This window comes from Zootoca vivipara, chromosome 7 (genome assembly GCF_965207765.1).
Source record: "Zootoca vivipara chromosome 7, rZooViv2.hap1.1, whole genome shotgun sequence".
Taxonomy (NCBI): Eukaryota; Metazoa; Chordata; class Lepidosauria; order Squamata; family Lacertidae; genus Zootoca; species Zootoca vivipara.
Window position 1 is genome coordinate 18,450,437 of NC_142590.1, and position 21,935 is coordinate 18,472,371.

The window sequence follows — 21,935 nt, forward strand, 5'->3', positions numbered from 1 at the left end:
TATTATATACTTATAAAGAGAAGGTTGATAGAATTTTGACACAGTACAAAAGAAAATGAAATAGAGAAGAAGCTGTTAAGAGGAAGAGGGAAGTCAAAAAATATTATTTAGAGTATGCATATATATATATATATATATATATATATATATATATATATATATATATATATGAATAAAGTAGATGTGTATGTTAATGTAAAGGAAAAGTTGGTGTGTACCTGGAATTTTAAATTGCACTTTAAAAAGGAGAGAAATAGTTGTGCCACCAACTAGGCAAATCACAGGAGGTGCTGCAAATATGGTCAGAGCTATTGCCAATCCACACTCAAAGGCTGATTCCTTTAATTTAATCAGCTTTACAGTTCCTTGAAATAAAAACAGCGTCAAAAATTAAGGTGGTCTTGCAACACCTGCTTTTGAAAAGTCGATCAATGAAACCATGAGCAAAAGCAAGGTTGGCTGTTGATATGCACCAAAGGAAAACAAGCTTTGATATTTGCACAGGTGCAAAGATTTGGGTGGTGAAACAAAAACAAAAGCTCCCTGCAGCATGTGAACTGTGAGAACTGCTTTCTAAGGTGCTTGTGGTCACTAGGAGTCATCCAGAGCTAGATTTCTCTTCATGAAATTGTAACCTGTAACTGCTGCACAAATAAGCCCAAACAATGTAATAGGAGTCAGTGTGACCCTACCTCCAAACATTAATCCCAATGGTTCATTTATCACGCTTAGGTGGGGAACTACTACTGTTTCCTACGGGGTGGAGTAGATCACCAGCTTTGCCTTGGGCAAAGCAATGAAGATTTCAAATGATGTATGATTATCAAGACCACTTAGTGACTGCTTGGACTCAGGGATCCAATCCCTTGTTTTTGTAGACACTCCTCCAGCAAACAGTTCTATGCAGGAATGGACTGCGTTATTACACGACACATGGGACCTGCAGCAGTAAAGTTTTGCAGCGCGAAGCACTGCTGGTCAGAGTTCCAGTGGTTCCATTCCACTTCCACCCACCCCAAAGTCCATCACTGCTCAAGGACGACTGAGCTCATTTAGTGTTTGTTGACTTGCATTTTTAAAATAAAAAAACTGCACATCTTTGGGGTTTACTTATGCATACATAAATATCTAAATATAAACAAAAAGAAGTCTTCTTAGTGCACACAAAATCCACATGAGATCAAAAGAAAAACAGCAAAGATCTGAAGAGCAGGGGAAGCTTGTTTGGGGGACATACAATGGCGGTGATGGAGAAAGGTGTTCTCTTCGTACTTTGTGAGTTTCCCAGAGGTATGTGGCTGGGTGATGCTAAGAACAAGATGGCACACTAAGATGGCACACTGCTCTCATCCAGCAGGACTTACCTTCTTCGAAGGACTAATGAGATAGGAATTCTAAAATTAATCAGAAAAGAAACAAATAAGCTGAGCCACAAGTGACTTTTATTCATCTAGAGATAATTTATGAGGTTTTACATTTTACTTTAATTTAGCTTCATAAAGCTTAGTAGAGCTAAGACTGAAAAACAAACAAAAAGAGATTCAGTGTGGATTACAGCTTGGCTTCGACATGAATCGCAATGAATGGATTTTCAGTTTGGCTGTGAAGTTGAAAATGAGCAGTGCCATTAGCAGCAATGCGGATTTGCATTCCAGTGCAGAGGTTGCCTTCCTTTCGTCCCGAAATAACATCACAATAAGTGCCAGGGGGGAGACCGGTTGGTAACGTTACCGACAAGGCGCTGTACAAAAGAAAACAAAAATAATAATTTTTTAAATGCCATTTTACACACTCGGTTTATATGCTTCTGGTCACATTGTCATTCTGCACTTCTGGATCATTTGCTTCCCTGGGTGCACAAGCAGACATGCAAAAGACAGGCAGCAAAATTAATCTGCTATACAAATTTGGCAAATGACTTGCTACGCGTAATTTCTGAACGCCTTCATCTCCATATAAAAACATTACCTGTCATCATTATTAAACACAACGAATCCTTTGCCATCACGTCCAAATGCCACCTGGTTGTTGTCGTCATCCCACCACCTCGTAAGAGGTTGGCCGTACACTACATTTCGGAATGTCACCATGTTCCTGGAAATGAGACACAGCACAAGTCACTGGAATCCTAAACATCTGGAGAAGCAGGCTGTCTCCAGCTCAAGAAGGCTCCCGCAGGAACAGATAACACATCTGGCGGCTTCCATTACCTTATTTGATTCCAACGATGTTCGCAGACCCAGCCGTTACCGCAGGTGCCATTTGTGTTAATCGTAACAGGTTTAATAGATCCATCACTGTTGCTTGGTGGTCCAACCCAGTCATTTAGGTCCTAGTTATGGAAGATGACATTTAAAGTGATTAGACAACAAGAAATGACACTATAACATGCCGAATAAAATTTGCTGGCCATGAGTCTCAACATGCTGGTTGATGTACCTTAAACGAGACCAGGTCTGTCGTAAGTCATGGCAGCATGATAGGCTAGATCAGGCATCCCCAAACTGTGGCCCTCCAGATGTTTTGGACTACAATTCCCATCTTCCCCGACCACTGGTCCTGTTAGCTAGGGATCATGGGAGTTGTAGGCCAAAACATCTGGAGGGCCGCAGTTTGGGGGTGCCTGGGCTAGATTATTGCCCAAATAAATAGTCATGGCCTCCATTTAGAACAGCGGTAGCTAATCTGTGTCCCTCCAGCTCTCAGCCCCAACCAGCGTGGGCAATAGTCAGGTATGATGGGAGTTGTAGTTGGGCCATGTGACTTATGATAGACGTGGCCTGATTTAAGGTACAACAACAAGGCTCCAAAACTTACTTGATTATACTGGTGAACCTCATAGCAAGCAAAGGTTCTGAGACTGGACTACACTGATGTGCTAGTCTGTCAGGCTTGGTTCAGATGCAGGTCGGCACTCAAGATGCAGAGACAGGCAGGAAAGTTTGCTCTTTATTCAAGAAAACAGCATACCAGGCAGCAATGCCTACAAACAGGACTGGCCCCTATGAAACTGTTGCCAGAACTGAAAGTCTTTGCCTTCTACTTCCCACTAAGTCTCCTCCCCAGCTGGATGTCTCCCCAGCAGCCTTAAACTACGTCAGGGACCTTGGAGACAAGAGGGAAGGGGAGCTTGTTAGAGTAGGAAAGGCAAACTCTGCTTATTCAGCCTCTGGCCCCTCCTTCTCTGCTTCATGTCTTGAGTCTGCACTGCTTTCTGCACCTGGCTCTTCTCTCTCGCTCAAACCTGTTGCTTCTTCAGCCTCCCACCATTCTGCCACCCTCTTTCACCCTCTGACCTGTCCTCAGTGTCCCACCACCACTCCCTAGGCCAGGCATCCCCAAACTTCGGCCCTCCACTCCAGATGTTTTGGACTACAATTCCCATCTTCCCCGACAACTGGTCCTGTTAGCTAGGGATCATGGGAGTTGTAGGCCAAAACATCTGGAGGGCCACAGTTTGGGGGTGCCTGCCCTAGGCTCTGAGCCTTCCTTCTCTGAGGCTTCCTTTAAGGTTCCCAGGCTGCCTCTCACCACGCCTCTACGTCCTGCCAGTCCCTGACATAGCCCATCCTTGCACACTAGGTTTGATGGCCTGATACTTGTGAGGCACAACCTTAGGCTAAATTTATTGTGGAAGCCCACCTAAGTCTATTTTGTGCATATGGGAGGGAGGAGGGCTTTGCAGTCAGTGACCTCAGTCAAAAACACGAGTCCTGTTTAAATCTCACCAAAACTAATCAAGACAAAAGACTGCTATCCTATGACGGTTACCTGAAATAAAGTCCCACTGAATCCAGTAAATCTTACTTCTGGGTGTAGACATGCAGAGGATAACACTCCTAAGTTAGTAACAGCCAACTTAAAGCATAGATTTCAACGGTTGCTCTGGCTTTGGGGCCAAAAAACCCTGTTTTCCAAGTGTCAATACTATCCCTTAAGACAGAACGCCCTTGATATGGAATTAACACATAGCTGTTGTGAACCAGAATAAAGTTACCTTTCCATGCTGGATAACTCTTGGCCACCTGTAACTTGACATTATTCGTGTAAATCCGTAGGGGTGAGCAAGCATAAACCCAACTGCCATCTTATAGAGTCTGGAAAATGGATGAGAGGCACCTAGTTGCCAAAAGTGTACCAGAGTACAGTATAGAAAATAAGCAGGTCCAAGAATTTCATATTCTCTTCCAAAGCAACTCCTCACTCCCGATAGTACAGTTCTCAGGTGTCTTATATTCATACTGTGCATATTGCCAAGGAAACCTGAATTCTGCACTACGCTAATAATTCATTATAGGTAGTTTATGTACTAGTGCAGAAGCAGCCAACATGCTGCCCTCTAGACATTGATGGAGACCAGCTCCCATCAATAGCCAAGGATGTTAGATGCTAGCACCATCCAGAGGACATTCTGAGTTCTGCCACTTTCTCCAAATATGTGCATTTTTAAAAACACTGAGTCAGGCCAGCAAAAATCTCTTCAATAGGAAGATCATTCAAGCAGAGACTAGATACAGCACAGTAATGTTCCAATATATAGACAAATAATTACTTTGGATAAATATAATGATATCTGGAATGACTTTATATGAGGTTACTGATAAAGAAATTAGTATTAGGATAATAAGACTATACACATTTTTACATATTAATGTATGGAAAAGTAATTGGATATTTTGGATATTGGATATTCCTGCAGCCAATCAGAAGCCGTGCTTTGGTTTCTGAACATTTTGGAAGTCAAACAGACTTTCAGAACAGATTCCTCTCGACTTCCAAGGTACGACTGTACTGGCCCAAGACTGGATACATGAGATGGGTAAGCGCATCGCCATCAAAAACATGCAGTTTGGATAGGACCATGTTGGCTGCTTGCAGTGGTGTATTTGAATGCTCGCCCACAGTTAACCTTAGCCTCTAATTTTCAGTTCAACAATGGGATCTGCACAAATTCCACTTGCATGGGGGAAACCTCCAATCTGATCATACTACTCAGTATGTGAGATTGCAAAAGCAGGTGTGGGCAGGGAATGCCACCTTGCTTCTGATCTCCAGCTACCATTTCGTATGTGCGTACATCACAAATGCAGTCTAGGAATATAGGTGAGTGCTACTTTCCCCCTCCATTCCTATCCAAGTGTCAGGCTTCAGGGAATCTGATCCCTCCCACGGTGGCAGCCAAGAAACAGATAAAAAAAGGAAGAGTTCTTATCAAGTCTTTTATTCAAGATGCACAGTGAGAGACCTAGCAATGCCACCTCTCTTAGATAATGGCAATGCTCCGAGTAAAGTCCCACCCCCTCCATCTCTCCTAGTCTACATCATCCCTGTGTTGGCTGATCTGTGCTTTCTGCCTCTGAGCTTTCTGTTCTACTTCTTTCAATGCTCGCCGAGACCTGGGAGAGGAGGGGTCAGGAATGCTTTCCAAAGACACTGAGTCTGTTAGCTGTCTCTCCCCTGGTGCTTCTTCTTCTTGCTGCTCTTCCAATATTTCCCAGCTTCTCCGCTCTGCAGCCTCTGAACTGTGACCTTCTTCAAACCACTATTCTAAATCTATACTGTCTCCCTCTTCTCTACGATGTGTAGGAGGAGGGGGGTGCAGTCTTCACCATTCCTCCTCAGACCAGTCCCTGACATCAAGTTCTGTTCCTTGGCAGCTCTTGAGATAAAATGGAGGCAACCTTCTGCTTTTCATGCTAGATCTCATCTTTCCTGGAGTTGCTACCACTGGGTACCCAGCAGACCAATAGGATTCCTTCTCTTTTGAACTGCTTTTGATGTAGGAGTGAGGGTTGCTTTATAAACCAGTTATAACCCTGTACATACCACCCTCCTATTCTTGATGAGATTTCGAACACATCTTTCTTGCCTTCGGTGACATAGGTGGGGAAACGGTCCATTTCAACATGCCTGGAAATTCAGACCTCAGGAAATAAACATATTTGCTCAATAACTCCAAAAGCCCTTACCTTGGGTTCCAGAAAGTAAGAATGGAGGCTCCCCCAGCACCATGGCCCCTCTGGTTGTCGTGGTTATCTACAAAGACAATGGCTTTGTCAGAAGGCATCAAACTCCAGTTTTCTCCCCAGCGCCTAAATTGTGAAGAAATAATCAAAACTTTATTTACAATTCACTTTGGTGCAAACTCTTATTTATTTACCAGGTATATTTTTCTTAGCCCACTGCTCATTACGTTACACAATCTCTGAGGGGGTGACAGCCAAACTGAAACAAAAACCATTCCAGACAGCTTAAGAGCAGGTAAAAGCACAGCTTTAAAAGTTTGGTGAAGAAGATGATCACAATGATGATGATTAATTTGATTTATGTACTGCCTTTGATCAAAAGATAAAACACATTTTACAGAGCATAATAATAATAACAAAGCAAAAAGCATGATAATAGATAGCATAATAAAAAATGATCATAATAACGGTCTGATAATCCCCAGCTTTAACAGGCCATAGATTATTTAATGGCCAAAGGCCTTGGAAAAGAGGAATGGTTTGCTTGGCACCTAAAGACACGTAATGATGGTGCTTAGGTGAGCTTCTCTGGGGAGAGCATTCCATAGTCGAGGAACCATCACAGAAAAAGCCCATTCTTATGTTCAGGGACAGTTTTCAGAAATAATTTTATTATTTCTTGTTCATGTCCTTGTTTCTCAAATCAATCCTTTTACATGATTTTGTATGTTTTGCTGTATTCTATACGTTGCAATTTGCTGTTATTTTACTGATTATAGATTAGTAATTCTTTTTTAAAAAAATAAATCTTTATTGATATCACGAAAATCAAATACAAATCAATAAAACCAATAAAAAATATATCACATTGTATTGTTGTCCCTATCTTACCCCCTCCCTCCCACCCCTCCCTGGTCCCCACCCCCCGCACTTCTCATCCTGTTTTGAGCTTATCCCTATGTTCCACATATTATTTACATACCATAATTCATTCAATTGCAAAAGGATATATATATATATATATATATATATATATATATATATATATATATATATATACTGCACTGACAAAATTACATATTACTAATCGATAATATGTAATTTTATAGATTAGTAATTCTTTACTGTAATAAGTGTAAACTGTTCAATTATTATTTGCTGATGTTTAATTTTACTGTTTACTATTGGATTCTAATGGATTGTTGACTACTGCTTTATTTGATAGAAGTTGTTTATTTTAAAGTTATCGTGACTTTTTATATAGGATCTGATTGCTACTATTAATGTTTGATGTTTTATTATTATTTCTGTGTGTGTTGGAAGCCGCCCAGAGTGGTTGGGGAAAACCTAGCCAGATGGGCAGGCTATAAATAAATTATTATCATCATCATCATCATCGTCATCACCATCACCCTCTGGACCTCTCAGGGAGGGGAACATCAAGAAGGGCCTTAGATGACAAGCACAGGGTCTAGGTTGGTTCATTTGGAGAGAAGTGGTTCTTAAGTTATTGAGGTCCTGAACTGCATAAGACTTTATAGGTCAACACCAGCACTGGCAGCCAGTAAAGCCAGGTCAGGATTCGGGTTATAAAAGCACCCAGAATCTGTCATAAAATGGGTAATAAAATACTCAGAATTGCAGTGGCAGCTAATGCTCCATAACCTCTTGGGCAAATGGACCAAAATGCCAAAAGTGTTGGATCCATTTGGGTTTCCAGGGGGAAGAAATTCCAGTCAGGGAACCAATACACATTTTTGCAAACTAAAAAAAGGAGGCGAGGGGGAGGACTAATCCTGTCCTTCCAATTATAGGCTGAAAAGCACACCTGTGGAGTTTCATATACAAACCCCACTCCTGCTATAGGCCATGATTGTATTATTACGCTGGAAATGGGGGTGGGGCAGAACATCTGCAGGGTTTGGCTTGCATCTGCATGCAGGGGGGGTCCCTCTGCACCCTACCCTCGTGCATGAGTCCCTGGGCATGGATTGAGTCTAAAGGAAATTACTTTAAATTTGCCATCTTTTCTCCGTTCCATTTGCGGAGGACTGTCCCGAGTTCTGCGCCATATTTAAACTCAGTCACCCGGCCGTTTCTGAAGTATTCAAAGCTCCGGACCGCTTCACCGCCCAAGTCAATTACCTGGAAAATGCCGTGGGAAGACACAGAGAGAAAGGATACATGGTATTGATTTCAGTTTGCTGCAGAAACCAACATCCCCGAGAGAAGGAATAGTCGGCGAGCTGAACTAAGACGTAAATATCTTGTGGTACGTACTGTTGTTACATCTAGTGGTATCAATTTCGACTTATCTCCAATATGACCAGAAAAATAGTTTTGGCTATTATGGCCATTACCTTATGGAGCTGGTTTCCTCTGGGCTCTAGCATCTTACACTTTTGAAGCGAGGCACTAGTGTGAACAATGGAAATAAACCAGGACGTGAAGCAGCTGACCTGAAGCACTTTTAAGTCCCGCCAATCGCAATGCACTAGAATTAACGGTTCTTACAAAGGGCTCCACATGGAACAGCAAACGCCTTCCCAACCCAATATTTGCACTAACAGCATTTGTGCCCAAGTGTATCAGTTCTTCCATTCTTTTAAGCAATGTCCGAGGGTTGATTTGGAGAAAATAATTGCCTTGTTGGGTAAGACCAAAGTTCCAAGAGGTCTAGCATTCTGTTCCGAACAGCAGATGCCCATGTATCTGGCATTTGGAGCATACAAGTTAGACTTCCAGCAAAAAGTTGCATTGTGGAGTGCTTCCTGTCCACCTGTCAGAGCCTGGTTGGATGAGGAGGAGAGCTGGGAGCCATCAGCCCAAGAGCCCTCCAGGGACAGAAAGCATGATGTTGGGGACCGTGCTGAGGAGGGCTGCACTGAGGAGGAATGGTGAGAGCCTCCCCCTCCCCCTGCTCCGGAACCAGATCCTGAATCTTCCCAGGAGAAGGAGAACAGTATAGATTTGGAACAGTGGTTTGCAGAGGGGCCTAGTTCAAAAGGCAGTAGCTGGGAAATACTGGATGGGGAACAGCTAGGAGAAGAAACACTGGAAGAGGAGGGTTAACAGATTCACAGTCTCTGGACAGCATTCCTCTGCTCAGCCCAAGGTCAAGAAGAGCTCAGAAAGTGGCAGAACAGAAAGTATAGGGGGTACAAGCTCAGAGTACAAGATGTATGAGTGGCATAGGGATGGAATAATAAATAATAATACGTTTTAATGGAAGGGGTGTAATCCTTAAATTGGGAGCACCGCCATTTCTAGGAGATGTATTCTTTGTTCTCTTGCTGTGATTATTAAAGTTTCTAACTGGTAAGACGTTCCTTTCTTTGATCTTATCTACTGCCGCGGGGGGGGGGGGGGGAGAGCCGATTCTCCGAAGCCTGACACATAAGCAAGTAAGGCGTGCAGAGCGATTTGAACACTGGAAAGTGCTAGACAAAATGCTTAGAATCCCTGTTACTTACCTCCTGATATATGAAAGGCCGCGAACCTTTGGCAAACCACCGTGTGTTGAGGTCATGTGCTTTGCTTAAAATAGCAGCGATGTCCTCAGGCCACATATGCTTGGAAGCATCGATTCGGAACCCTGCTACACCAATATCAATCAGGTGGTTGAGGTAGTCGGCCATTTTTGAACGCACGTCATCCCTCCTTTGCGTGAGGTCGACGAGACCAGATAGGCGACAGTTGCGAACCTGTGTGTGTGTGGGAAAACCACCATCGGTTCAGCGGCCAAAGCATAAACAAACAATCCCCAAAGTACTTGTGACAGCTTCCCAACACCCACCCTGAACAAAAGCTCTTGGGATCTTCCTACCCCACCAATTTATTCATCCATTTAAAGAACAAAAACACATTTGGAACACAATTTCAAACCTAAGATATCCCAAGAAGGAAATAAATGGTATTGGTAGGACCTTAGCAATATTGTAAGAGGGGAAGCTGGAGTCTTCCAGGTGCCACTGGACTCCAACTCCCATCATACCTTAACCAATGGCCATAATGCTGAGGCTGATGGGAGATGAAGTCCAACAGGATCTTAAGACAGCCAGGGATACCAGGTATCAATAGTGTAAAGCTTACCTGAACAGGATCACTGTAATTCTCTATATCCCCACTGGGTGTTTTGCATATCTTGTCATTGAAATCAAAGCTAGAGTATGGAACAGCTGGGAAATCTCGGGTCCCTGCATTGAAATAACTGCCACAAGTCCCCCGGTTCCCAGAGCCAGCCCCAGAGCCACACATATGGTTGATTACAGTGTCCACATAGATGTGCACCTGCAGAAGAGACAAGCGGCAGAGTTGCATGGTGGTTAGTGAACCACTTATTTTCAGTAATCAGTTTTAGCTTCTTCTAGCCCCTCTCTATGTCTGTTCAGGTTTCTAGTCCTAAGCGTTCAGGGTGTAGCCTTCCCAATCTTCCAGCTTGGGAAGGCTTCCCATTATGTTTGTCTCAGAATTTTGCAGTCTTACCATTTTAATCGATTGTTGGTTTATTCTGCTCTTCGGCGTTCTTTGGGTTGAAAAGCAGGATTGTCAAAAATAAAAAGCCACTGAAAGCCACTTACTCCGACATTGTTGCACCTGGCCACCATGTCTCTAAATTCATTTTCATTTCCAGAACGTGAACATAACTTGTAACTGATTGGTTGATATCTTTCCCACCACGGCCTCCAGGGACTCGTGACGACAAGGTTTTCATTTGGAGGAGAAACCTATATAATTCAAAAATGTAGTGAGTGAGTAGGAGATAAAAACGTAACTGAACTCTTCCTATCAGTCTGATGTTTGAAGGTTGATAGGCCCCTTTTAAATCATAGTTTAAACTAAAGAATGTGACAGATGTGACAATAAATATAGCAGGGCAAATATTAGTAATTATGTTAAGGATGGTTAGTTTTGGTAGATGGGTGTGTGTGTTTGTGTGTGTGTGTGTGTGTGTGTGTGTGTGTATATATACAGTGGTGCCTCGCTAGACAAAATTAATTTGTTCCACGGGTCAATTCGTGTAACAAATTTTTCGTCTAGCGAGTCGCGGTTTCCCATAGGAATGCATTGAAACTTAATCAATGCGTTCCTATGGGCTCCGGGGGACTGGCGGCGGAGCTTTCTCTCTTGGCTCAGGTTCCCCGAGCCAAGAGAGCAAGCGCTGCCGCTGGCAGTCCCCAAGCCAAAGCGCGAGGAACACAGCGGTGATGGGACGGGGCTTGAGAAGCCTTGTCCTCTCCCCGCTGTGTGACAGGCGGCGGGAGGGGAGCGGAGGAAAGATCCTGCGCTTTCCCCCCACCCCGCCTGCGCTTCGGCTTCCTCGGTGAAGACAAGCAGGCGGGCTGTCTGCCTGCTTGCCTTCGCCAATGAAGCGCCGCTGCCGCCAAGAAGCGCTTCTCTCCCCCGCCGCCTCGCTGCACACCGCCGGCATGGGATGGGGCTTTGGAGAAGGTCTCTGAAGCCCCGTCCCATGCTAGCTGTGCATGGCGGTGCGGTGGCTCTGGGGGACGGAGCCCAAGTGCGGCGGGTGCTGCTTGCCCCCGCCTGTCTGCCCTGAGCCAAGGGGAAGACAGGCAGGGGCAGCCGCTGCACCGTCGCGTTTTGGCTCTGTCCCCCCTGGCAAAGGAAGATCAGCTGTCAGCTTCCCGCGCTGACAGCTGATCTTCCTTTGCCGCTTTCTATGGCCGCGCTTCGCAAGACGAAGCGGTGGCCATAGAAAACCTTGTCGTCTTGCAAATGCCTCGCGCAACGCAAAACTCTTTCGTCTAGCGAGTTTTTCGTTGTGCGAGCCATTCGTAAAGCGAGGCACCACTGTGTGTATTTACACAGTATATATACATGGGGTTTGTAATGCCCTCTCCAAGATAATTTCTGTGGCATCACAGACCCTGCATCCCTTACTCATACACTTTTCTTACCTTCAAGTATTCTTAACTGCTGCACCACATAGCTATCCCGAATGTTTTTCACCATATGGGTACATTTCAAACCCCAATACCTTGGCTGCATAGTATTTTATGTAATCCAGAAGTGGCCCATGGGAAAGTTCTGTAAAGCTCACTGGAATAATGTTGCCATCTTTTCTTCACATCTGAAGCTGGGAAGTCAGGAGGCCAGGCCTCAACTTCCACTATCTGGGCACCATGGGCCATAATGTTCCCTTTCTAGTGTCTGACTGCCATATTTCAGATAGATGGGAAGCATGAAAAATGGCTTCCCAAGCGAAAGAAAAAAAATGTATCATATGATATGGGAAGAAAGTGGGATTTTGCGAGATAATAAGCATTCCACAATCCAACTGCACAAACTCAGATATTAGTATTGGATGCAGGGATTCGTGAGGTATGTTCTGGCTTGGCCTTAGGACAGGCATAGGCAAACTCAGCCTTCCAGAGGTTTTGGGACTACAACTCCCATCATCCATGACCACTGGTCCTGTTAGCTAGGAATGATGGGAGTTGTAGTCCCAAAACATCTGGAGGGCCGAGTTTGCCTATGCCTGCCTTAGGAGGTATGTTCTGGTTTGGCCTCAGCTTTACTTTCAAAAGCTAATTTCTAGCTCTTGTGATTGCAAAGGCAGTTTTAAAGGCATGCCTGCAATATCTTAGAAGTTGTGATGGGAGAGGATTTGCTGAGTGGGATTTCCAGTTCTTAGGGCACAGTTTCAGTAGCCTGCCTAGCTCTTTTATCATTTATTCTGCAGAACCAGAATAAATGAGTAAAAGGATTTCTACATTGATAGATAGATAGATAGATGATAGATAGATAGATAGATATTCATTCCATTTTATAGCAGCAGTTCTCCAAGAAGTTTGCAGTGGTATAGAACAGGCATCCCCAAACTTCGGCCCTCCAGATGTTTTGGACTACAATTCCTATCTTCCCCGACCACTGGTCCTGTTAGCTAGGGATCATGGGACTTGTAGGCCAAAACATCTGGAGGGCCGCAGTTTGGGGATGCCTGGTATAGAAGCATAGCTGCCAAGTTTTCCCTTTTCTCGCGAGGAAGCCCATTCAGCATAAGGGGAAATCCCTTTAAAAAAGGGATAACTTGGCAGCTATGTATAGAAGGCTCTCCAACCTCCACAGCAATTTGATCCTCAGAACAACCCTGTGAAGTAGGACAGGGATTTGACTGGTCAGCCCTGGTGAACTTGATGCCTGATTCCCACATGCTAGCTCTTAAATACGTGTCAAGTGTCTCAATTTGAAAAACATAACCTGGTCCAGCCTTTAATGAGACACTTTGTGTTACTATCTCAGTACAGAACATTCACAAACCTAGCTCCTAAAGTTCATTGACTGGGACTTCTTTTTCCAAACTCTATTAATATTTAACCTAGTGCAAATCCTCAATAAATGGTATTCTGGCAAACGGAGGGCAAGTTCACACAATCACCTGCTGGGAATTGTTGCTTTATAGTGGACAGAGCAGGCAAGTACACTCCTCCCCATTAGGTATATTATGGTACCGTGTAAGTCAGTCGCCCCATGACTAGGTCTACAGGTGGGGAAGACCGATTTGTGTGATTCTTCCCCTCTGTACGGGGGAAGAAAAATATTACATTAAATCCAACAGTGGAGGTAAAAGATAGCCTTCCTAGGCATGAATTTCTCAAACTACACGCTACATGTTATGTGAAGATGTTCTTTCATCTGACCTGAACATGGCCCCAGGTTCTAGTATTTCTAACATTCTTTGGATGGCCGCAAGTTCTATTATTACGATAGACTCCATGGGAAAGGGAAGTGGTAGAGGAAGTGCAAAAGTGCGGTCTGTCCTCCCTTTATATTGAGTCCATGACATACAGCCGCGCTAAAGCGATGATCGCTCAGAGATTGGGGGATATCGCCAGACAGGAGGACATAGCCCGCGTGAAATCTGGGATGTTTTTAGGGGAGCAGGTGTATCGGTCTGCACCAGCCCGTTACCTGGCGGATATCCACTACGTGGAATACCGCAGACTAATTACTGCGGCTAGACTGAATGTCCTTGATTTGGCGGTTTTGAGGGGAAGATTTGGAGGAGTCCCAGACGGTCAGAGAATGGGCCATTGTGCCTTGGGTGAGGTAGAATCCACAGAACACATCCTACTGAGTTGTCCCTTTTATAATGATTTAAGGCAATATCTTATAGACCCGTATTTATCTCAATTTAGTTCCCGACCAAGAGAACGGCAGGCAGCATATTTGCTAAACAAGCCCACTGGGAAAATAACCTTCTCAGTGGCTAAATTCCTCTTCCTGGTGCTCAAGTGTCGGAAACATATAATCGAATGTCTTGATGTGGGTTATCTGTAGGAGGTTTAGTAGCGTGGTCATACCCCATTTATGTATCCCTCTGATGCCTTCAGTTTTATATTTTTATATTTTTATGTATCCCTCTGATGCCTTCAGTTTTATATGTTTATCTTTGTATTGAGAAATGTTTTTGTTTCTGACTATCGGTCGAATAAAGTATATTGATTGATTGAGTAATGCTATTATTACGATAGAAAATAAAACCTCCCTATTCGCTTTCTCCAAATCAGGCATCATTTTATCCAGCTCTGTCACATCCTCCTTTGTTCAAAGCGAAGAATCTCCAGCACAGTAGCCATTTGAGACGCCATTTTCCTCAACCTTTTCCAGCTTCACAATATCCTTTGGGAGGTGAGGCCTAGACAAACGTGGGTTTATCAGTGGACCATCCATCTCATACATGCATGGTGAGAAGACTATGAGTGTATTAAACTGGGTGCTATGAACTGGATGGTAGTAACTCATCCAGAATCTACCAGATAGTTATTTTGCCTTCAGCAAACAAGAGAGAGTACTAACCTGGACACCCGCAAATCCATTTGGGGCTAAGTAACGTTCACATTCAAGAGCAATGTCAATCCAGCGCCATTCAAAGAGGTGGACAATAGATGTCCTTACAGGCTTCGGATTGGTCTTGTATTGGGTCCAGCAAAGTCCAAAGGCCGCCAGGAGAAGAAGAAACAGGTTCTTCATGTTGTCCTTGACACTCGGCGACATCCTTCTCAACAGCCTTCTGCACTTCTGAAGGGAGGGCAAAGCACAGTTTAACAATTGCACCCTGACACTCCGCCTTGTTTGTAGCATGTAGTTTTAAAGCACAGAAAACTGTGGGGAATCTGTGGCACAGGCTGCTACCAATAATATAAATGTCAGTGGGGTGAAAGAAACAGTCTTTGTTGGTTTAACCTGGTCAACATGTTGGACAAGTTCAGAAATCTATAGTGAGTCTCTGCATTCAGTCCCAATCACAGACCTTCCAAGTGTCCCTATTTTCCAGGGACAGCTCTGGATTTACAGAAGCCGTCCTGGTTTCTGATTTGATCCCGGAATGTCCTGCTATTGTCACTATTTTCATCGGAGAAATGTCGGAGGGTATGGAGTTATGCGACCTCTGAGCTAAGCAGATAAATAACTATGCAACCTTTAGAAGACACCTGAAGGCAGCCCTGTATAGGGAAGTTTTTTAATGTTTAATGTTTTATTATGTTTCTATATATGCTGGGACAACCCACTCAGATGGATGGGGTATAAATAATAAAAGTAATATTACAGTGGATGCACAGGTTGCGAACGTGATCCGTGCGGGAGGCATGTTCGTAACCCACAGCGTTTGCAACCCGCAGCGCTGCGCCTGCGCACGCGTGGGTCGCGATTCGGCACTTCTGCGTATGCACAAAGCGTGAATTAGTGTTTCTGCGCATGTGTGAGTGCCGAAACCCGGAAGTAACCCGTTCCGGTACTTCTGGGTTCGGCGCGGGACACAACCTGAAAAGACATAACCTGAAGTGGATGCAACATGAGATAAGACTGTATTATGGAATAGGACGTCACTGTTTTCAGTGGAGAAATGTCGGAGGGTATGCCATCACACACAGAGACTGTGATAAACCCAGATTTCATCAGGATTAGGGTCATACCCAATTGAAGCATGGAGAATGTGCCTTCACCTCAGCATTCATGAACTTAAGAGTCTAGAATAAGGGAAGGTCTGTCAACCACAGAAGGGCAAAAACCCCATATGCAATACCCACCCTAGCTCATGTTTCTTCAGAATAATAATTTTAGAAATCCTGAATTTTGTCTCAGGCCAGGGCATGAGATGAGAGTTTCACCTGGCTTAAATTTGCTGTTGCAAAGATCCTCGTTTTAAATTCTGTATTTTAGCTCTCAGTTTTGAATATGTTATTATCTCACACTGAGCCCCGAGAGAGAGAATGGTTTTGCATGTTGCTGCAGGCACTGCTTTTTCGGCACAGGAATGTGACTCGTTTAAGCACATTAAATCATAATGAATATAAATCCATTGCACTGCTCAGGCATCGTATCAAACTGGAAACGGCACAACGCTGCTAAATTGAGGTGGTGTGCATGTTGGCACTTGCATTCAACCCTCCCCGATTCCTGATCCAATGATCTGGCCTATGTTTTAAGCATTCACTTTTGCCAAAGTTCCCTAGGTGATATTGAATAGCACAGCTTCCATTTCCCCTAACTGAGCTTGCTTAATCAAAGAAAAGAACTGGTCAAACAAATTCCAGTTAAAGCTTTGCCCAACCCCAGCTGCCAGACCCAACAAGAGCTCTTTGCAAAGCTCTCAGCACGTTAGCAACACTTTAAACTGGATTTAACGTTTTAAATTTAAAACCAATTTTTAAAAAACAAAACAAAAAACAAAACAAAAAAACCTCGAGCTGTTAGAAAGCCCAGATGTAACACAGTGCAAGTTGGCGTTAGAATACCTTAGTTACTCTGGCAACAAAACAAATCAGAGAATGGACAGGTGTGACTGCTGAAGGCTGAGATGACAAACTATGATGAGGAGGAACATCTTTTCTTTCCACTTTTGGTGTTCATTTAGGATCCCGGATCTATTTAGCAGAAATGTTCATTAAAAGATAATCCTGCTTTTTTCTTGGATTTTTCCATCAAAAGTCAAACTGTAGAGCCATGACATGGGCCTAAATCTTCCCCTCCTTGATAGCAGTGACAAAGTGGCGCCATCATCAGGTCACTGCGGGTACTGGCTATCTAGGGAAGGGACCAAATTATGAGTTCAACTTGCCGTAGTGAAGCAGAGCTCTAAGCACTACACACACCTGCTCTACCTGTGGCACAGTTCTGTAGCAGACCAACCTTTCACTGAGGTATTTTCTTTTTGGGGGGGGGGAGAACATCTAAGCCCATAAAAAACAGACTCATTGCCATATGAATAGGCAATGGTCCAGGTTCTGTTTGTAGCAGAGGTCCCCACTATGCCTCATACTAAGCAAGCCCTTTGGCTTATTCCCACATATATAATGGTATAAGCGAAGCAGTCTCCCTAAACAGGGTCAGTCCGGGATTAGAATCTACGGTATGTTTGGTGTTCTATTATGTTTTTATATGTGCTAGAAGCCGCCCAGAGTGGCTGGGGCAACCCAACCAGATGGGTGGGATATAAATAAAATTGTTGTTGTTGTTGTTGTTGTTGTCTCTTCCAAAACAAGAGTCATGCCCTCTAGTGCAGTGGTTCCCAGTTAGCTAAGTATTGCAGACTCCTTGTTTTTCAAAAGCCAAGCTATGGGCCCCCTACTTTTGAAAAGAAAAAAGTTACATCTCCATGGTAGCTTTTGTTATGTGAATGGTGCTACAGACCCACTGGGAGGTTACCACCAACTGGGAAGGCTACCGTGTTTCTCTGAAAATAAGCCATACCCTGAAAATATGCCATAGTGATAGGCAGTTTAACCTTGTAGGTTAAACTGTACCATACTTAATAATAATAATAATAAAAGACATCCCCTGAAAATAAGTCACCGTGTTTTTTTTTTTGAGGAAAAATAAATATAAGACGGTGTCTTATTTTTGGAGAAACACAGTACTAGTCCAGCTGAAGGCCTACCAACCTCTGCTATGTACCAAAAGACTGATAAGGTCTTTTGTTATCTTCATCGCTCTGCTCTGTGCCAATATACCAGGCTGTAACCTTTCCGTTCCCTTTGTCTTACAATAATATACATGCTTAAAACAGCCTTAAAAACATAATTATGTTAATGTATGCAGTGGGAAGAAGTTGGTCCTATTTCACGCTCTATTCCATGTGCCTGGGTAGCTCAGTTGGTTACAGTGTGGTGCTGATAACGCTGGGGTTGCAGGTTCGATTCCTGTACAGGACAGTTTCATAGTCCTGCATTGACCCCGATGATCCTCGGGGTCACTCCCAACTCTACGATTCTATTATTTTATGTTGCTCAAGAAACCTTTAAAATGATCCCACCCTACCACATATCACCTCTGTAGATTGGAAAGCATACAAATTGGTTGAAATACCTCGGGGAAAAGGGTGCGCGGTCTTTTCACCAAATGCAGCCAAGTCACTCCTCGCAACGCAGGCGGAGGTCGCTTGCACTCCAGCATTCATAGCAAGCTGCCAGGAAGCGGATTTTGCAACAGTGACTTTTAGGCAGCAAGTCCATGAAGATCCCCCCGCCCCCGCCACACACACCACAACTCTGAAACGCAGGGGGTTGGACTAGATGCCTCGCATGGTCCCCTCCAACTTTACAATTCTATTATGTTCTAGGCTATGAAAATATTATTCCTGCTCACATAAACTGCAAGGAAACCGAGGCGCTCCTCCATCCATCCTAATCCTCAGACAGATAATAATAATTATTATTTTATCATTTTTTATTTATAGGAAGAGAGAAGGTGGCCAATTTCTGACTGGGCAAGTGGTTGGAAGAAGGGCTGCTTCACCTACAGTCAGGGGCTGCATAAAGTTTTGCTCTTCAATGGCATCCTGAGACTGATGGGCAGAATCTCTCAGAACCACATGGATTGAGTGGCAGGCGGGCTCTGATGACTCTGAATCCATGCCTGAGCCAATCAGAGGGACTGAAAGGAGGAGCCTGAAAGTTCTGAACACCAAGATTCCAACCCAGCAGAATGCAAAGAGAGCCTTTCAAAATACATTTTTTAAAAAAGCATTGAACACCCACCAATCAGCTGTTTTGCAGGGAAGAGAACAGAATCCAGTTCTCTGTTCCAAACAAGTCAGTGGGACACCAGTTTTCCAGAACCGGAAATGCATGCACAGGAACAGTTACTGCATGTGGTGTTTCCCATTCAGCCACAGATGCACACCCAGAAATCTCTCTCTGTGTGCATGTATGTTGGAAGGGAAGGGGAGAGAAAATGATAATTCTTACACTGCACTTTATTTTTTGCGGAGCAATCTCCTCGCTGTTGCTTCAGCTACAAAGGAGAATGAATGAACTTCTGTGTGCCAATGTGCTCTTTTGGAGCACATTGCTTCGTTGCGCAGTGTGCCAGCCGACAATGTGCAGGTTTGCCAGGCGCAGTTGCAAACCAGCTGTCGCCGCATTTTGCAGCCGCAGCTAGAAACACAACTGCTTGGAACGAGCAAAACTGACGCTGCCCCATTTCAATACGGAAATCGAGTTTGGGAACGGCGGCAGACCTGGCTGAATAGCGACAAAACAGCCGCCCATGAACTGTTTAATGAGCTCAGGCTCTCACTAAATGTGAGCCAGCATAGCGGAGGAATTAATTTCCTGTAAGATTAGGATGCTTTGCCTGCTTTCCCATGGGGAAAATTGAACCCGTTTGCTGAATTATGCGGAATGAGGATATCATTATGTAAGAGAGTACATTTCAGGCTATTTGTGCATCGGAAGTGACTTTTGGAGAGAGCCTTGCAAGTAAACCCAGGAAAGTTACTGGCCTCCACAAATGATATTAGCTTGTCTATCCACTCATGGACTCTCCTTCCTTGGAGGTTTCCAAGCAGCATTTGGATGACCATCTGTCAGGGATGCTTTAGTTGACATTACCTGCTTAGTGAAGGGTGCTGAGATATTAACACAGAAGTTTCTAGGGCTATCAACTGTGGCCAAAACTATGTTAGGCAAGGTACATCTCCAAGCCAGCAGCCTGCATCCCCAAATGGCTGTGGAAAATGCTGATACCTCCCTAATCTCACCTTGTTGCAATGGACACTCATTATGCAAAGTTAGGGATGCTTAAGGGTCCAAATATATAGGAATTACATGCACACAGTTTGTTCCCAGGCCGTCTGGTACTTGACAGAATTTGCAATGGAGTGCTAGTATTTCTAACTGTTTTATATATAGACAAACGCCTGGGACGCAAGTGGCGCTGTGGGTTAAACCACAGAGCCTAGGGCTTGCCGATCAGAAGGTCAGCGGTTCGAATCCCCGCGACGGGGTCAGCTCCCGTTGCTCAGTCCCAGCTCCTGCCAACCTAGCAGTTCGAAAGCACCTCAAAGTGCAAGTAGATAAATAGGTACTGCTCTGGCGGGAAGGTAAACGGCGTTACCGTGTGCTGCTCTGGTTCGCCAGAAGCGGCTTTGTCATGCTGGCCACATGACCTGGAAGCTGTACGCCGGCTCCCTCGGCTAATAATGCGAGATGAACGCCGCAACCCCAGAGTCGGTCATGACTGGACCTAATGGTCAGGGGCTCCTTTACCTATTAGACAAACAGGAAGATGTCTCTGTCTCTATACCAAATGCATCCATCTTGGACGGGAGGATATAAGACTTGGGGGGAGGTGGAAATAACATTGCTGCAATGCAAATGCCCTACCTTTCCAGAGCTGCCATTGGCCATAGAAAGTGGGCAGGACATATACTGGATTTTCTTCCAGATCAGGGATGGTGAACTGATGCTCTCCAAATAGGACTCCAAGTCCCATCAGCCCCTGCCAACATGGGCAATGCTAAGAATCCATGGGAGTGAATTAGGCCAGCAAAATCTGGGAGATTCAAAACTTCTAGATTACACATGGTTTGGCTCTTATTTTTGTGTTTGCTGGAAAGTAAGGAAGCAGCAGCTAGTATATCTGAGTCTGGTAATACTTTCTTGGAATGAGCACAGAAATATGGACAGAGCTGCCTAACCCATCGCTATCATCATCAAACCTTACTGGTCCAGCGCTTTATGAAAAAATCTGGGAGTCCCCGCCCTGCTAAACCCTTTGCAAATCTGGTAGCAATCCTGGCGCATGCCTAGTTAGAAATAGGCTCTACAAAATCCATGAAAGTTGCATTATGGTTCGAAGAGAATCATAGAACTGTAGAGTTTGAAGGAACCCCCCGGGGGCATCTAGTCCAACCCCATGCAATGCAGGAATTAACCAATGCAGCCACTCTCTGAGCCAGTTAAAGGATTCGGGTGAATCCTATTTGCACTTAATTTCAGGGGGCCACGAACAATCACACTAAAACTCTTCTTTTGTTTTTAATCTGGATTTTTAAGGCGCACAGAACCTAAACGCAGGACTGCCAAAACCGAGATTTAAAAAAAAAAAATTATTGCAACTATCTCAATTGCTGCGTCACTTTTCGACTGGTGCAACCTCTCCCGAGAAGGAAAGGGTTTTATTTGGCGTTTTCCTGCAGGCAGCCTCCCTCCCCGGATTAGCAGAGAACAATCCCATTGAATGCATTGCAGGTCGCATACCTACGCGCTCGGTGGCTTAATACACGGCACGGCTCCCCTCGCGGCTCCCCTAAACGCTCCCACCTTTGCAATGCACGGCTCGGAGTAAGAGGGGACGGCAGCCAATCATTGGAAAGGGAGCAAACGACGTCCCGCCTCTGCAACCGGCTATTTGTGGCTCCGGTTGTCTTTCACTCAAGTCTTGTGGCAAAATTCTCATGCCTGGTTGCATAAACACCTGGATGCTGCCCTCTAGCGTTCATGCTTTTAATTTTCACCGCAAGGTGCTCTTTTTCTCTCTCGGTCTGGTTTCGGAATCATAGAATTGTATAGCTATAATACTAATAATATAGTATTTATACCCCGCCCATCTGGCTGGGTTTCCCCAGTCATTCTGAGAAGCTCCCAACAAAATATTAAAAACACGATAAAACATCAAACATTAAAAACTTCCCTAAAAAGGGTATCCTTCAGAGATCTTCTA

The 21,935-nt window shown here is 44.3% G+C and overlaps 1 protein-coding gene across 4 annotated transcripts; it reads right to left on the bottom strand.

Annotated features, from left to right (window-relative positions):
• Positions 1–1,425: 1,425 nt before the first annotated feature.
• Positions 1,426–21,558, bottom strand: LOC118089247 (pancreatic alpha-amylase). Of its 4 annotated transcripts, XM_035123745.3 has the most exons (12): positions 21,473–21,558; positions 18,297–18,393; positions 14,787–15,008; positions 10,547–10,693; positions 10,059–10,256; positions 9,440–9,670; positions 7,978–8,111; positions 5,970–6,092; positions 3,998–4,097; positions 2,211–2,332; positions 1,969–2,094; positions 1,426–1,741 (listed from the first exon to the last, which is right to left on the bottom strand). In XM_035123745.3, the coding sequence occupies exons 2-12, from the start codon at positions 18,381–18,383 to the stop codon at positions 1,552–1,554; spliced, it is 1,680 nt and encodes a 559-aa protein (XP_034979636.3). In that variant the 5' UTR covers positions 18,384–18,393; positions 21,473–21,558; the 3' UTR covers positions 1,426–1,551. The 4 variants fall into 4 exon arrangements, with proteins under 4 accessions (XP_034979636.3, XP_034979638.3, XP_034979637.3 ...); XM_035123747.3 differs by lacking the exon at positions 18,297–18,393 and having other exon boundaries at positions 21,477–21,558; XM_035123746.3 differs by lacking the exon at positions 18,297–18,393.
• Positions 21,559–21,935: the final 377 nt, after the last annotated feature.

Bases quoted from the DNA above. Each gene is read 5' to 3' on its own strand.
- LOC118089247 (XM_035123745.3), bottom strand. From the start codon at position 18,383: ATGCTGGAGTGCAAGCGACCTCCGCCTGCGTTGCGAGGAGTGACTTGG. The intron at 6,093-7,977 runs GTAATTTCCTTT...TTCACAATTTAG, and splicing joins GAAAAGATGGCAAATTTAAA to GCGCTGGGGAGAAAACTGGA. The intron at 1,742-1,968 runs GTAATGTTTTTA...TCTTTTGTACAG, and splicing joins GTGTTTAATAATGATGACAG to CGCCTTGTCGGTAACGTTAC.